At 36.0% G+C, this 16,206-nt stretch overlaps 2 protein-coding genes across 3 annotated transcripts in view; one reads left to right on the plus strand and one right to left on the minus strand.

The window, feature by feature from the left end:
* Socs16D (Suppressor of Cytokine Signaling at 16D) overlaps positions 1-3,670 on the minus strand; it is a 188,634-nt gene extending 184,964 nt beyond the window's left edge. For both annotated transcript variants that reach the window (XM_090387438.1, XM_090387437.1), the window contains exon 1: positions 3,558-3,670. The gene's annotated coding sequence lies outside the window, so the exon portion shown is untranslated. The remainder of the gene's footprint in view (positions 1-3,557) is intronic.
* A 449-nt stretch (positions 3,671-4,119) lies between these two features.
* nop5 (nop5 ribonucleoprotein) overlaps positions 4,120-16,206 on the plus strand; it is a 187,123-nt gene continuing 175,036 nt past the window's right edge. The window contains exon 1 of the mRNA XM_090387823.1: positions 4,120-4,287. Coding sequence (XP_090243949.1) covers positions 4,243-4,287 — 45 coding nt within the window. The 5' untranslated portion in view covers positions 4,120-4,242. The remainder of the gene's footprint in view (positions 4,288-16,206) is intronic.

Here is a 16,206-nt window from a genome sequence, read left to right on the forward strand (position 1 = left end):
TTCACTAATCTTTCCTCTAAACCCATTCCAAGTCTATCATTTCTGATATGAGGCCTCCAGACCTGTATACAGTACTAAAGATGCAGCATAACCACTGCCCTGTGATTGTTGGGCCAAATTTCTACCTGGTGTTGTGAAAGTGGGTAGTTTGAATATATTAGACAGGAAGGATTAGGCACATTGTCAGAGTGTCATCGCTGAACATTCATCGCAAGTTCAGCGACGAACCTGGAATGAAGGTTCATCGCTAAACACTAACAAGCTTGCTTCCTTGCATCATTTGATAATGCTAATACACAGTCTTATGATCCATAACACTTATGAAAGCTATTTGCACTTTATATTAGTGTTTCTCTTTTAAGTACCACCATTTTAATGAGGCTCGTGGCAGAGAAGAAAAATGCATGGGATGCATATAAATTATCAGGCGACAAAGAAGCCTATGGCAGATATAAGTTAGTCTGTAATCAAGTCACAAAGGAGGTTAAGCATGTGAAGGTGCAGATTACAAGAAATCTTCAGATATGAAGTTCTCTGAGCAGTGCAGATGGGCTGACACAGCAGGTCATGGAGCTTTGTCAATGATATATAGGAATTTTGCTAGCAGAGACAAGGAGGTGATTATTCTTTTGTATAAGGCAATGGTCAGGCCACAGCTTGAGCACTGCGTACAGGTCTGGAGGCCTCATTTTAAGAAGGATGTTGAGTTGCTAGAACGAGTACAGAGAAAGGCAACAAGATTGTGAGAGGAACAAAGGGGTGTGCTTATGAAGAAAGGCTTAAGTTCTGCAAGTTGCAGCATCTGGAGACTAAACACCCGAGGTGAATAAGGCCTTGAATGGCTTCAGCAGGCTCAATGCTGACGGGATACTTCCACTTGCTGAGATTAAGAACCTGACAGGGCATAGATTCAAATTGAGGAAAGACAGTTGTAGAATAGATGTGCAGAAGTTTGCCTTTAGCCAACAGGTAGTTGATTGCTGGAACAGACTTCCATCTGTTGGTTGTTGTGGAAGTTGATAGCTTAAATAAATTTAAGGTTGAACTAGATAAACATTTGGAGTGACTGGATGGGTGAAATGGTGAATAATGGAGTCACTGGTTAAAGATGCATTGCAGGATCATTTAGACAAGACTGCAGTAATAATTCAGACACAGCATTGGTTTGTTAAGGGAAAGTCTTGTCTGACAAATTTGATTGGATTCTGTGATGTAGTTACAAATGAATTGAATGCAAAAAATAATTTTAATATCATATACTTGGATTTCAGGAAAGCTTTCGACACTGTTGTGCATATAAGACTACTATAAAAAATTGGAGCAGTATGGTATTAAGGGCAAGTTGCTAGAATGGATAAAAGGGTGGTTGAGTGGGATAAGACAGTGGTAATCAATGGATACTGCTCTTTGTGGACTAATGTTATTAGTGGAGTCCCCAAGAGTTTGGTGTTGGGCCCACTGTTGTTTTGTATATTTATCAATGATATTGATGAAAGTATATCAGTCTTAATGTAAAAGTTTGCAGATGACACAAAGGTTGGCAGGGTTGTTAATGATGGTAAAGACAGTATGCTATTGCAACTGGATCTAGATAAGTTGGGCTAATGGGCTGAGAAGTGGCAACTGAAGTTTAACATTGACAAATGCGAAGTACTGCATACGGGTAGCAGTAACCCAAGAGAGACGTACTAACCGTGAGATACCACACTCAGGAAAGTGGAGAGTGAAAAACACCTGGGGATAATTGTGCAGCCAGATATGAAGTTTTCTGAGCAATGCAGACAGGCTGGCAGAGCAGGTCATGGGGTATTGTCAATGATATACACCTATTCTGAAAGACAGTTACAGAATAGGTGTGCAGAAATTTGACATTAGCCAGCAGGGTTGTTGATTGCTGGAACAAACTTCCATCTATCGTTGTGGAAGTTGACAGCTTAAATAAATTCAAGGAGGAACTGGACAGACGTTTAGAGGGATTGGACGTGTGAAATGGTTTTTTTTTTTTTTTTTTTTGGCTGATGCTACATAAGCTTGCTTTCTTTCATCATATGCCTCTACTAATGCTAATAAGGCAATGCCTACCATGCAATAAACAACACAAAGACTGCATTTTTGCTTATAAGTAATAAACAAAACAAAGAACAGCTTGGTTGATTTTGATTTTTGACAGTAAATAGCTATTTAAAAGAATAAAACGAAACCACCAATAAAACATCTACAATTCTCATTTCTGACCTTCCAGATCAGAATGGGATGAACTATTTAGTGTAAACATTTAAGAATTACACAATGGGTATCTGAAAAGTTCTTAGCCTACCATACATTTCATTATTTGAAAAATAAAGTAATAAGCAAATACTATTAAATTACAAACATTTACTTAAATATGCATATAGAACCTAATTTTTTGGGTAAAATTTATGCTTCAGGTTTAAAAAGAAAAGTCATGGCCTTAGTATCACCAAAGAGAGTCATGTATTAATGGCATATCTTTATTTGAAAGAACTGTCTGGGCTGGAGAACATTCATTCTGTGTTCTATATCCAATAATACATTAAGGGCAAATTTTCCCTGCCATATATTTTGTTACACTTAGAATAACCTATAAAATCTTTCCAAAAATAGATTATGAAAATAATATTTTGCAGCCCATGATCAAAACATTATGGGAGGAAAAATAGCTTTTCCAGATTACAGAAACTATTAAAATTATTTGATTAGTGTTAAAGTTTCATAATAAATAATGAATTATTATGAAACTCAGAATAAATAAAAAGCGGTTGTTTTGGATGGTTTTAGAATCAAAGTCTAAGTTTCAACTGTCAGATAATCAAACCGTGTAATATATAATTATGTATATAAATTGTACACAAATATATACTGGTTGAAATCCAACGGCATGCATGAATAATGTAAATCAGAGTTAATCAGGTTCCGTAATAGTGAAACAAAGAGAATTCAAACCACTTTAATGTTATTTATCAATGATACTGAAACTACTAATTTTTTTTTAGTGAACCAAAATATCTTTCGTACAAGATTATATATTGCATCACAACAGGTATTCTAATAAAAATGCTGTTAATAGATTTACATATTTATGTAAATATAATACTCTGATAAGATTTACATATTTATGTTTGCTAAAATGCATTCTCCAGATCCAAAAAATGCTCGAACTTTCACTAGAACTACATATATTTTGTTCGTAATTACCGATTAGCGCTTAAAAAATAAATCATACTTGGATTTTTATGTACAGTAATTGATATCCTAGAATGTCTCACAAAAATTACAGCATATACATTAAAAATTGAATACTGACTATTAGTTATAGTACTTCACTTTGTCGGCAAATCCATACTTTACTTGTCTAAAAGCAGAAGTTAAAAATAAATGTTTACCGACTACTACTAGAAGATGCTATTGGCAGAAGTGCCATTTAAGATTTGTAATTTTTCATTAACCAACCATCCTGAGAAAAATTTCACACAAAATCTCACTGACAAAGATGCAGAGAATTGCATGCCATTTCAAATAAGGTGAAAATAAATTACCATTCCATGTTAGCCTCGTGTAAGCTTATATTTACCACATATCGGAAATGCAAACCACTCCAACACTACACCCTTGTCCGCCATTAACGCGACACTGTGGATCTCGCTTTAATCTCGGGTAGAATGAGAAATTTCTATTTGACAGCATAAATGATTTGATAACATTTTCTAAAAATCACTTTTCATTTAAGAAGTAAATACCATATAATATTTTCTTAATATTATTTACATATTTGAAAAACATTTCATATTGATACATATAGATCCATATATTGAAATTTTTGTTTATTTTTATAAATACTTTAAATAAAATGATTTTATTCTGTTATAGATTTTTTTTCTACTGACTGTATCTCATTTAGTTACCTTCTAAAAGACGACTAACTGTAATAAATTGCAATAAATAAATTTTTATATCTTGAGCATTAGTAATATTTTTTAATTTAATAATGCCTATAAATCATTACAGTTATTTTTTTAAAAGTAATTACTGATATCTTCTCGGCAGAGGACGCTTTTGTCAACCCCGCTCCCATTCGCTTTCAGTTACTGCTTATACAATGCGGTATTGAACATGTTGTGGTGTTCACAATTTTAGTTACGTAGTTATATTTAATGTTATTTGAAATATATGTTTGTCATATGTATACATCACTAAACTCTTTTTATTTCATAATCTGAAACAATGCTTGTTTTATTCGAGTCTCCAGCCGGTTATGCTGTTTTTAAGGTAAGTTGTATAGTATTTTAGAGTTAAGCCTCGCTTTAATTGCAGTTGTAAATAAGCATCGGTTTTTTTCCCATGGCTTTTAAGCGTCCTGTTTTCAGATTGATGTGTTTTTCATTTTTCTTTGTTTTTCGTAGATAAAATTGAAACTTTATTTTCTTTAATAATTACATTAACTGTCTGAGAAATTGCATTCGTGTCTGTTTTTTTTTTTATTTCGGCAAGTCTTGAAACATGCTGCAGTGTCACGTGGCATTTGTTGAATTCAGCGTTGGGAAATGGGCTGTACAGTGATCGCCTGTTTACAATTTCAAATCATTCAGTCAAATTGATTTGATTTTTTATAGTTCTCTTTACGAATTGTTTATACGCACGCTTAAATGTGTGGCCTGCGGAATTCGATTATGATTTTATCCCGCAATTATTTGTCTAATAGAAAAGTAGGCTACTTCGATGGACGCCAGGTTGTTCTACTTTGTTTATTATGCCTTACATAGGGGTTGCCAACTTTGCTAACCGACGGACCACATGATCAGGAAGCTGTGTATTTAGCCGAATATTTTTTTTATTGATAAAGTATAATAAAGCATAATAATTCAATTTATAATAATTTCCATAACCAAAATTATAAGCAACAAAGTTAAATTCTAAAAATAAAAAGTTTAACTACAACAAAATGGAATACTTAATGATTGTATTCATTGTTTTATACAATAGGATAATCACCTGGTTGGCCCTCTAGTAAGGTCCAGTCTGTTATTTACAGCTGACCTATCACCTGCCAGTACTGCTCAGAGAACTTCATGTTAGACTGTACAGTTGCCCTCTAGACTTTTTCATTATCAGTGACTTCAAGTTTGGTTAAATTAAAGCTGCATTTATCCAAATGATATGTTATTCTGTGTTTACATTGATAAATGCACGTTCATCCCATCCAAATAGCTGATTTTGTAAAAACACCAGACAGCAACTTTCATTAATAAACTATCAGCCTACCTTTGTACTCCAGGAAACTTTTCACAGCCAGCTGGTTTATAGTCTCCTCCTAAACTGAAATCTCATGTACCTCAATACAAATAGAGCAAAACAAACATTTGCAGAAATTTCAGTTATCAGTTTTCTAAACTATTATTCATCACATTTGTCATAATTATTTTCCATTGATAGACACTTATGCTTTTGATATTAAGAATGACCTTCATAACTTGTTTACTTACCTACTAGGATCAGGCAATCCTAGCCTAACATCTTTTCCTCAACAACAACCCTTCGAAGCACACAGGTAATGTCATCTTTAGGTACATTCAGATTACAACTTTGAGGTCTCTCTTCTTCAGTGGTGTCCCTTTCTCTTGTGACAGTTCTCGACCTAAGTTGTTTTGCATTACAAGAATGTGAAATGGGTTGATGCATGTGATTTATGTTCATCTTTTCTTTGTTGGACTACTGTTTTGAATCTTTTGATTCTAATGTTTGCTAGTGAGATCAGCAAAAGGATGCCTATATGAGGAGAGACTGGAATATGTGGACTGCAAAGCTTGGTAACTGGGTACTTTAGAGAAGCCCTGATTGAGGTTTACAAGGCCCCAAGAGGGGGATAGTAAAAGAAACTAAGCAAAATTTTCACAGTATGAAGTAACAGTAAAACAGAGTACATAAATTCCAACTGCGTTGTAGAAAGTTTTCCTTTCACCATCAAGTTCATTGGAATAAGTCGCATACATGAGTAATTGAGACCTACAGCATGGAGAAATTCAAAGGTTTGCTTATACTGTATGGCTAATACTAAAATTTCAGGTGACTACAGATCATTAGAATATTAAATGCTCATCTTTATGTGATATTTAGAAGCAAATTATCTCCTCTCCACTATGTAGTGTGGATTCTAAAGGAACATGTCCACATTGAACCAAGTAGAGTGGGAGCATCTATTTATTCAGGATGCTTTCCTAAAACAGGAGTACCTTGTCTCTCTCCCTTCACTTTACACATTCAGTATTTTTAAAAAAAAATTATAACCTTGATTTAAGAGATGACATCTGAGACCTGTTTTTATTCTGTTAGCCAGTGGAAGTTCGTGTTGTATTATTTTGACTTATACTTAAGTGCCTTAAGTATCACTTTTAATTGCTATGCTTTTTTCCATAACAGCTAATTCTAACAAAAAATCTTCAAACTGTAAACAGTGCTCTCCCTGTTGATTACTGTACCAATTTTTCCAGTGATGCAACATTAGGGTATTTGGACAGTGGCTGATGACTTCAGGCTCTTGTCCAAAAGATTGTTTCCACGAACTTTTGTTGAAAGTAGAATCTTCGTTGTGATCCTAAATTGAGGTTCATGTTTGATAAAAAGTACACTCTGCTTCACCATATTTGTGAACTATTCACAAATTACTTCAGGAGGTATAGGCAAATGCTCTGCCATGCACTTATATCATCAAAATCCCATTCACCGTCACGTGGTGGTCCTTGAGGTTATCACAAACATTCTCTCAGATATGCCAGACAAGCTGTACTTGCTACCTGGGAGTCTAAAACGCTGATGGAACTGATATTCGGGTGACACTCAAGTCAAGTGGACACAATTTCGGTGAAGTCCAGATGGTCTGTGACAGCCAAATCCTCTGTTTGCACCTTCACGATGGTGGGAATGTGCATGGAGGTTATACCCAGTAATCCTGGGTATAACCTCCATGCACAAGTACATGGTGGGTGACCACCCAGGTATGAACCAACGTAAGCAGAGGTCGAGGTGTGGCGCTCACACCACATAGAGGAACACTGCCCCCTCTATGTTACCAGCCTGTACTAGGTGGTAGATGACTCTCATCAAACAGTGCAATACCACCACTTTGCTTATTGAAGGCTTGAAGTGGCGGAACCCATGTTTACTCTCTAGAGCTAAGTTCCGGTCAACCCTTCCCAATCTCTTCCATCATGCAGTATGATTGATGACTTTTGAGGTTATGATGAACATCGTGGCGAGATCCAATATTCCTTACATTTTGAGAGTACAGCTCAAACGCGGTGTTCGCAGGCTGGCCGCTAGCTAGTACACTGGACCGAACCTATTGGTAACTCTCTAGGAGGCTTCCAGATCAGCTAGTGTATAATCTTGCTACCACTACTCTGCCAGATAGTGATTGGAGGGAGTCCGAGTAGTGTGTATGCGGGGAGTATTGTCGAGGCCACGTTATATCAAGTATCTGGTATATTCTTACCATATGTATGCCATATCCAAAAATGTCATTACTTCATACAGCATGACCCACCCACTTTTTCTTACTATTGAATACACCATGAATTGTCAAACTAATAGAGCAAGCTTATCTGCGAAAAGATCTAAACCTCCCAAGCACTTCCTAATTCATTTCACAAATATAGATGGTCTCAATTCTAATCTCAATGATGTCCATTTCCACTTGCAGTCTGCCAAACCCATATATTTTTTCTGACAGAATCTCAGTTATCGGTTGTTTCAACTACTGCTCATCTCAGATGCCCAAATTATTCGCTGTATGATTCCTTTCGCCTCAACTCAAAGGTGGTACATGTGCATATGTCCGTTCTGATATTCCCTGTCAGAGACTTGGCAATTTAGAATCTTCTCTGGCTTAAAATCTCTCTACCTCATTGTGTCAAATTCATCTGTTGTCTCTACCGTTCTCCCAGCTTTACTAATCACTTGGAGCTCTTTGACTTCCTCTCTTTGCAACTATACTTTCTCCAGTCCAACTTTCCAAACAGTAAGGTAATTTTCCTTGGTGATTTTAATGTTCACAACTCCAGCTGGCTTCCATTTTCTTGTCACACCGACCCAGCTGGTCGAGATGCTGAGGCTTTTGGAATTACTAATGACCTAGCACAGATTGTTCATTTACCTACAAGAATACCGGACAATCCTAATCATACAGCCAATACGCTTGATCTTTTTCTCTCAAACAACCCTTCTAAGTACACGGTCGAAGTGAGAGGTCCTTTAGGCACTTCAGATCACAACTTGGTGATTATCTCTTCTCCAATGGAACCTTTATCCCCAACCTTGTGTTGTTTGGCATTACAAGAACGCAAAATGGGATGACCTGCGAGACTTCTTTTCCTTGGTCGGATTACTGTTTCAAAAGTTCTGATGTCAACGTTTGCTCAGATCGTGTCAGTGAAATTATTCTTGCAGGAATGGAATCCTTTATCCTACAATACACTTTAAAATCTCGTCCTTTATCTAATTTTTGAACAGCCTTAGCACATTTATTGCAAAACCTTGGTTTTGCAATAAATGTGCTAGGGCTGTTCAAGAGAAGAATGTTGCATATCGTAATTGGCTTGTTTCTAATTCTCCAGTTTCATTTTCTGCCTACACCAAAGCTCGCAACTATTGTAAAGCAGTTATTAATCAGTCCAAACTAGAGTTTGAACAGGCTAAGAGTAGAAAACTTGCTTCTTGCCCTAATGGTAGCCGAGCATTCTGGTCTCTTGCTAAAGCTATTGGCCGCAACTTTTGCCCATCTCTGCTCCCACCTCTGTCCAAACCAGATGGTTCTGTTGTCACTTCAGCCAAGGATAAAGCTGACCTGCTAGCATCCCATTTTTCTTCCACCTCATGTATTAATGATCTTGGTAAAACACCTCCCACCATTCCTAACATGCTCCATTCAATGTCTCCTATGGTCTTCTGTCAAAAGGATATCAGAAGGATTTTGTTGAATCTTGATGCTAAGAAAGCTCCAGGTCCTGATGTTATTTCTCCACTTGTTCTCAAAACCTGTGCTCCTGAACTTACTCCTATTCTTTGCCGCCTTTTTTTCACTTTCTTATTCCAAAGGTGTTTTTCCTTCTGCTTGGAAATTTGCTCATATCCAGCCAGTTCCTAAAAAGGTGAGACAAATCCCTCCCGTCCTATTGCAATTACTTCTACTCTCTCAAGTAATGGAGAAATCAGTTAACCGTCAACTCTTAAACTACCTAGAAACCTTCTGTCTGAGATCAACGATCGCCAGTATGGATTCCATCAGTGTCGATCTACTAGTGATATTCTGGCTTATGTTACCCATTTATGGACTAATTCAATGGAAATGTTCGGTGAAGTAAGAGTAGTTGTTCTTGACATCTCAAAGGCTTTCGATCGTGTTTGGCTTAAAGGTCTTCTAAATAAGCTTCCATCTTATGGTTTGCCAACTGTTTTTAGTAATTGGTCATCCAGTTTTCTCTCTGATCGCTCGCTGAGGGTGATGGTAAATTGCTCTCTAACTTCTCCACTAATGCTGTTGTCTCCCAAGGTTTAGTACTTTCTCCCACTCTTTTCCTCTTATATATTAATGACCTTCTTCCATTGACTGGAAACCTATCCATAGTTTTGCCGATGATAGCACATTGCATTCCGCTTTCCATTTTGAGAAACCTTGTCCTGCTGAATCAGCTCCAACTTCTCGAAAATATACCAATTCCTTAAATGCCGATCTTCAGGTAATTCTCCAGTGGGGCAAAGACAACTTAGTTGATTTCAACCCTTCTAAAACTCAGTCTTGTCTTATATCTCGCAAAAAGGATTCTTCTGCTTCTATGCTTATCTTTAGTGACACTGCGATGTCTAGGCAAAATGATATATCTCTTTTGGGGATTACCCTGACTTCTAATCTCTCTTGGCACAAGCACATTACAAATATTGCTTCCTCTGCATCTAAAAAACTTGGTTTTCTCTTTTGCTCTCGGCGTTACTTTTCTTCCAGACAGCTGCTCACTCTGTATAAATCGCAAATCCACCCTGCCATGGAATATTGTTCCCACGTGTGGAGTGGTGCCCCCAAAACCTCTCTCAGGCTTCTTGATTCCATTCAGAAGAGTGCCTAGCCGGGTGGGTAACGTGCCTGCCTGGCAACCCAAAGGTTGCAGGTTCGAATCCTGCCTCAGGCTTGATCAAAGTACAGTAAACCCCCACTTTTCGCATATTTGCGATCGCTGATTTAATATAAAATGAAACCTAAAAAAATGTGAATTTTAAAGCGCCTTGAATATTTTCCGCCATAAGAAAACATGGGTGTGGCTAAAATTATCTTTCCCGGTCAAAACAGCGCTCAGTGGGTGGGGGAAGAGGGCTGACAAAATAGTGGGCGTGGATGTTTCTCGCTAATCCTTGTTCAGTATGTGTTATGAGCTTGTCATAGAAGGTTTCGTCGTTTGCTTTTAATTTATATGCTTGTAAATTGAATAAATTTATAAATTGACATGATTACAAAAGTGATAAATCTACCATTTTGCAGTGTAAAACAGACTTTTTCGAGTGCGTTAACAGAAGAAAGTGACTTTATTGTGGACAAGTTCTTTCTAACCCGTACAAAAATTTGGCTACGAATAACAAGAGAAATGTGAAAATATCAAAGAAGGTGATGACATTAGCGAATAAAATTGAGTTATTAGACAAAATTTCTAATGGTGAAAGTGTCTCCTCAGTGGCAAAACATTATAAAATCAATGAGTCAACGGTATGATCTATCAAAAAATCTGAAAGAAAAAAAAAACCACCGTAGTGTCTGTGAAAACGCGCTAATTGCTTCAAAAATTTGCTCTGTAACTCGTGATGTTAAATTAGGAAAAATGGAAAAGGCTTTAAATCTGTGGATAGAAGACCGAACTCAAAATTAATGTTCCGTTAAGTTCACTCATCATTCGTGAAAAGGCAAAACTCCTTTATCAACACTTTAGCGAAACTGGTGATAGCACTGGCGGGATAAGTTTTTTTGCTAGCAAAGGCACTGGTTTGAAAGATTTGTTTGAAATTTCTAATAAATATTACATTTAATATTAAATTGTTTCTTATTTTCATTTCGATGCCATATGCTTACATTTCACTATGTACTGTCTGTGTACATAGTCATATTATGAAGGTACATATAATACATACATAGACAAAATTTTAGACTAGTTTTTCTTATATATTTCATACTTTGGAACAGAACCCCTTTATTACTATGGGAGCCATAACTCAGTATTCGCGACATTTCTCAGGAACGTGACCCCTGCGAATAGCGGGGGTTTACTGTACTGCAAAAACTTTAACATTGACTTCAAGACAGCCTATAATTTCTTTGTCTTTCATTCGTGAACACAAATCCTAAATATGAATCAAACAGTGATAATGTAGCAAAATTAGGCTTTCATCTCTATTAAGATAAGCAATAAGGCCTTTGTTTTTACCTCTCTTGGAAGGCACACCATCGGTAACAATTAATACAAGTTTATTCAGATCAATTTTGTGCACTGTGAGGAATTTCATAGGTGCATCGTATACATCTTTTTCAGTTGTATGACCAGTAAGCTGTAAAATAGCCAAAAAATCTTCTTCTAAGCCACCATCATGTTGAATCAAACGAACAAAGCACGTGTTATGATATGCATGAGACATCAGTCGACTCATCAAGTGCTAGTGAAAAAAATACACAAGTTTCGATTCTACTTAATAATTTATTAAATATTACATCTGCCAATTTATGAACTCGATTTGAAACTGTATCATTAATCAAAGGAATATTTTTGGCACAGCTAATCAGGGTAGCTCTGTTTTTCTGGTAAGAGGCTAGCAAGCAGTTCTATTGATGACAGTACACAATTTATTATTTCACGACATCTTTTTCCTCATCGTGTTCATTTCGGTTTCTTTTTAAAAACTTATCCATTTTAAAAGGGTTTAGTAACTGGTTAAATCTGTTAAAAGAAAATATATTTAAGCATTTGCATGCAAAATCAAAAGATTTCTTACTATAACACTTTCATCACCTTTAAAGTCAGCTCTATACATATACGGTACCTATTGCAGCAATGCAATTGAGCGAAACCTGGCTGAAACGTGTTAAAACCAGAAACTGAGACTCGCATGAAGTAGTATCCTCGGTCTGTAGCAACACTATGACAACGTTGATCGTGCTCTCAACAAAGTATTTTGTAAAAAATATTCTTACTAAATAAATGTTAAACTAACAATAAATAATTAATAAGAAAAAGTTTTAAGCATACCATAAAGGTGTCAAATTTTGACCGTTTTTGAGATTAAAATGTTGTGAAATACAAACAATCCCTGACTTATGTGAAGGTTGCATTCTGCTTAACTCTACGTAAGTCAAAATTTCCCTAAATGCTTATATAGCACTCGCAAAGTTGATTGAAGCAAAAATGAAATGTTCAGCAAATGTGTAAATAGAATTATTTATTCAATTTTTTTATCTCATTCCCAGGAAAAATTACAAAAAGAGAGAGAGGAGACAGGCATAACAACAGCAAGTTTTACCTTTCGAGCATCATTGCTAGAATTAATTCTCCAGCTGATAAGCACACCCCTGTGGAAGTTGAGGGCTGTGGAGATTCAGAAGGGGTTTTTTCCAACACGTCACAAAATTTCACTGCAACTGCAGAATCAGCACTGGTGACTTCACCGGATATTTTAACATTGTGGAAACCAGCGCAATGCTTGAACCTACTAAACCACCCGTTGCTTGTCACGAACTGGGCTTGGGGTTCACCATACTTATCCTTAATACAGTCAGTCCTCGTATAGCATGATAGTTGTGTTCCTGGAAACCCTCGTGCAATATAAACAACAGGCCCTATGGGAAAAATAGGGTTAGGTGCCGACCACCCAAGATTGAACACACATTTTTAACCAAAACATTACCAAACAATAAATAATTGTAATAAAATATTGCTAATGCTTTTGCTTCTATTGTAAGCAAACTTGTTCTTTGTTTGATTTTTCTATCCAAACAGATGACAGCCCTTCCATCTCTTCCAATTCTTTGTGTCTTAATCTAATGGATTTTCTTTACACTTTGAATTGTTCCTGCAGTGAAAGTTGTTTTTATTTTTTCTGCATTCTTTCTAATTTTCGTGTTTGGGGTTCACATAAAAAAAAAAAAAATTCTTGGTGTTGCCTCATTTAGGCCTGTAGCACGTGCAATATCACGTGGTCTTTCATTTTGCTCAAATCGTTTCACAATTTCATATATTTTCTCTATCGACTGGCCATAAGCCTTACCAGGGAAACCCCGGTGGACTGGAGGCCGGTGTGATTTTGGCCATAAACGCTAGTATAAGGCCACTACATATTTTCCCAGGTAAGAATTTTTGACCCAGTCCGCCTCTGTTTATCAATATTGCTTTTCTTTTTCTCTCTGAATCTGTAGTGTCTTCACCAATGCTTCCTTTTAAGTATTTTACTCATTTTTAGGGAATAAAGCATAATTACAAAATAAGGAGGCACGCTTGATACACATAAACAAAGCTGCTCATGTGTAGTAACTGAATAAACAACACCATAAAGGCAGAGACACTATTAACATCTCACATTTTACTAAAGCACATTTCCGGGGGTTACTACCAAATTTCCAATTGCGTTCCTGCTAGTGGAATCTGTTATAAACTGGTAGTAAACTCAATCTAATTGCTTTGCGATAATGCCAATAGTTGTAATTGTGTGGGTTTTTACGTTATTATGGTGAAATGTGTTTCTCCTTCACTGATATAAAAAACATAAATACATTTTCAGAATCTTCTCTTCATTCCTCTCGTGTTGCGTTCAGTTGGGGTGATTCCGCATTCGACTGCCACTTCTTGTAAACACAAAGGTGAATCGTGCACAAGCGAATTCGGTTCATGTTATATACGATATCATTTCCCTATTTATAAATCGTGTATGATCGAATTTGTGTAGTGTAAACACGTGTTATACGAGGACTGATTGTATCTTCATAAATACTTGTTGCTTTTGCTTGAATGACTATTGGACTTAGGAGCATTCTCTTCTGAATCTGATTTTCCATCCATATTATTAATAGCTTTTCCATCTTTGATATAGCACCTGAACGCTGTTTTGTGATCACTGTTAATCTTAAATGCGTTGATCCTTTAACAAGTTCTTTTATATGTGCACTGTCCCTTAAAATAGTATTCACTGTTGGAGCAGCGAGACCTAATTCCATGCAATAGATGACAAACTTTGCCCTGCTTCATACTTCTTAATCATTTTCATCTTCATTTCTAAATCAATTTTCTTTGGTTTCCTAGCACTGGCACCACATGCACTTTCTGTTGGTCGCTTTCCCTTTGTCATTGTAATAAGTAAATAGGAACAAAGAAGATTCTGATAATTTTTTTTTATATATATGATTGAAGATTTCAGTGAAGGGGAACACATTTCACCATAATAACATAAAAACCCAAACAATTCCAGCTATTGGTATTATCGCAAATGCAATAAAATCGAATTTACTACCCATTTATAATAGATTGCAATAACAGAAAAGCCCAATAAACCGGAAAGTGCAAATTGTTTTTATTGTTTTATGGTCGTGATCTCTAGAAATGTTCTTTATAAAAATATCAACAAAGGCATTCAAAATTGATTCAAACATATAATAGTGATGAAAGGGTAGTGCAATTTCCATTATAAAAATGACCTTTTAGAGAGATAAATAGCTTAGTCATATAGCAAAAGTTTCAACTTCCAAGGTCTTGGAACGAATTACCAAAAAAAAAAAAAAAAACTGTTGTTGGGTTCACATTAGAATATTTTCACAATACCTCCATTTATTCCTACAGAATGCAAAATATGTATCCACGATTTTTTTAAGTTTGCACCGGCCAGCAAAAACTTACGTAAAGTTGAATTTCTGTAAGCCGAGTATTACTTAAGCTGGGGAGTGGCTGTATATAATTTTCCTCCAATAATTAACAAAAGAAAGGATTTTCTAGAGAAGATTGGCACGGAATTTTGTAGAATGTTGCAGAAAGTTGAGAAACAGAAAGCAACTTTTTTAAATACAAGGATTTATATATAAATTTTTTAGCTTAAGCGAAGGTGCTCGCAAGCACCCATTTTAGGATCGGTTGCAAGCAAAATTTATTTTTTATAGAGCACATTGGTGCTCGCAAGCACCAGGTTAAGAATCCCTGCTCTAGAGGGTTTTAACGAAAATTTATGTAGGTGCACAGTGGCACTATCTGTCTGTAAATTAATTTCTCAGTCCTCGTATACAGACCTATACTATGTAATACAGTCCATTGAGGTTATTTGAGACACATCGGGACTAGTGCATTTTGGCCCGATTAAGCGGCTGCCCAATTATCCGAAGTTTCACGTAAATAGTTAAAAATACAATGTATCCCCCTTTACGATTGGTTCACTGTACAGTCAAATCATGTTACGACGAACTCAACATAGTAAAGTACTGATCACTATACGATGTACAGTAAGCGCCATTCATTGTGATCGCGTTTGTGAATTTAATTTTAATTCTATTAAACAGCGATTCTGATTAGCGAAAATAGTATTATCCACAGCCTATAAAAGCAAAGATATATTAAGCAGAAATTTACCCTTTATTACCTTATCAATTAAAAAATACTTCAAAATCTGAAGAATATAAGTGATAATCGGAATAATTAATACGTACTATAATATGTATATAATTTTGAAGAAAATATATGAAAATGCTACTTCCTTTATTAGACTAGATAAAGACAGTAGGAAATTTAAAATCGAGAAAGGAGTTCGACAAGGAGACACAATATCTCTGAAGCTGTTTACTGCTGCCCTTGAGGAAGCTTTCAGAAGATTAGACTGGTTGCAGAAAGGAGTCAATGCGAACGGCGAGTACCCAAACCATTTACGATTTGCAGATGACATTGTGGTCATAAGCCACAATCCCAAAGAATTAGAGGAAAATCTTAATCAGTTATGCAGTTAGTAAGGATTTTGGACTAAATATGAATATGGCTAAAACAAAAGTAACGATGAACAAGTATGCCACAGTAAGGGAAATAACGATTAGAGCAGAAATTGAAAAGGTGGAGTCATATACTTATCTGGGACAAGTTATTAGCTGTAATAATGATAAATGGCTGGAAGTCAAGAGAAGAATAAATTTTGGATGGA

The sequence above is a fragment of the Mastigoproctus giganteus genome, chromosome 13, assembly GCF_048544385.1.
Source record: "Mastigoproctus giganteus isolate SK-2022 chromosome 13, ASM4854438v1, whole genome shotgun sequence".
NCBI lineage: Eukaryota > Metazoa > Arthropoda > Arachnida > Uropygi > Thelyphonidae > Mastigoproctus > Mastigoproctus giganteus.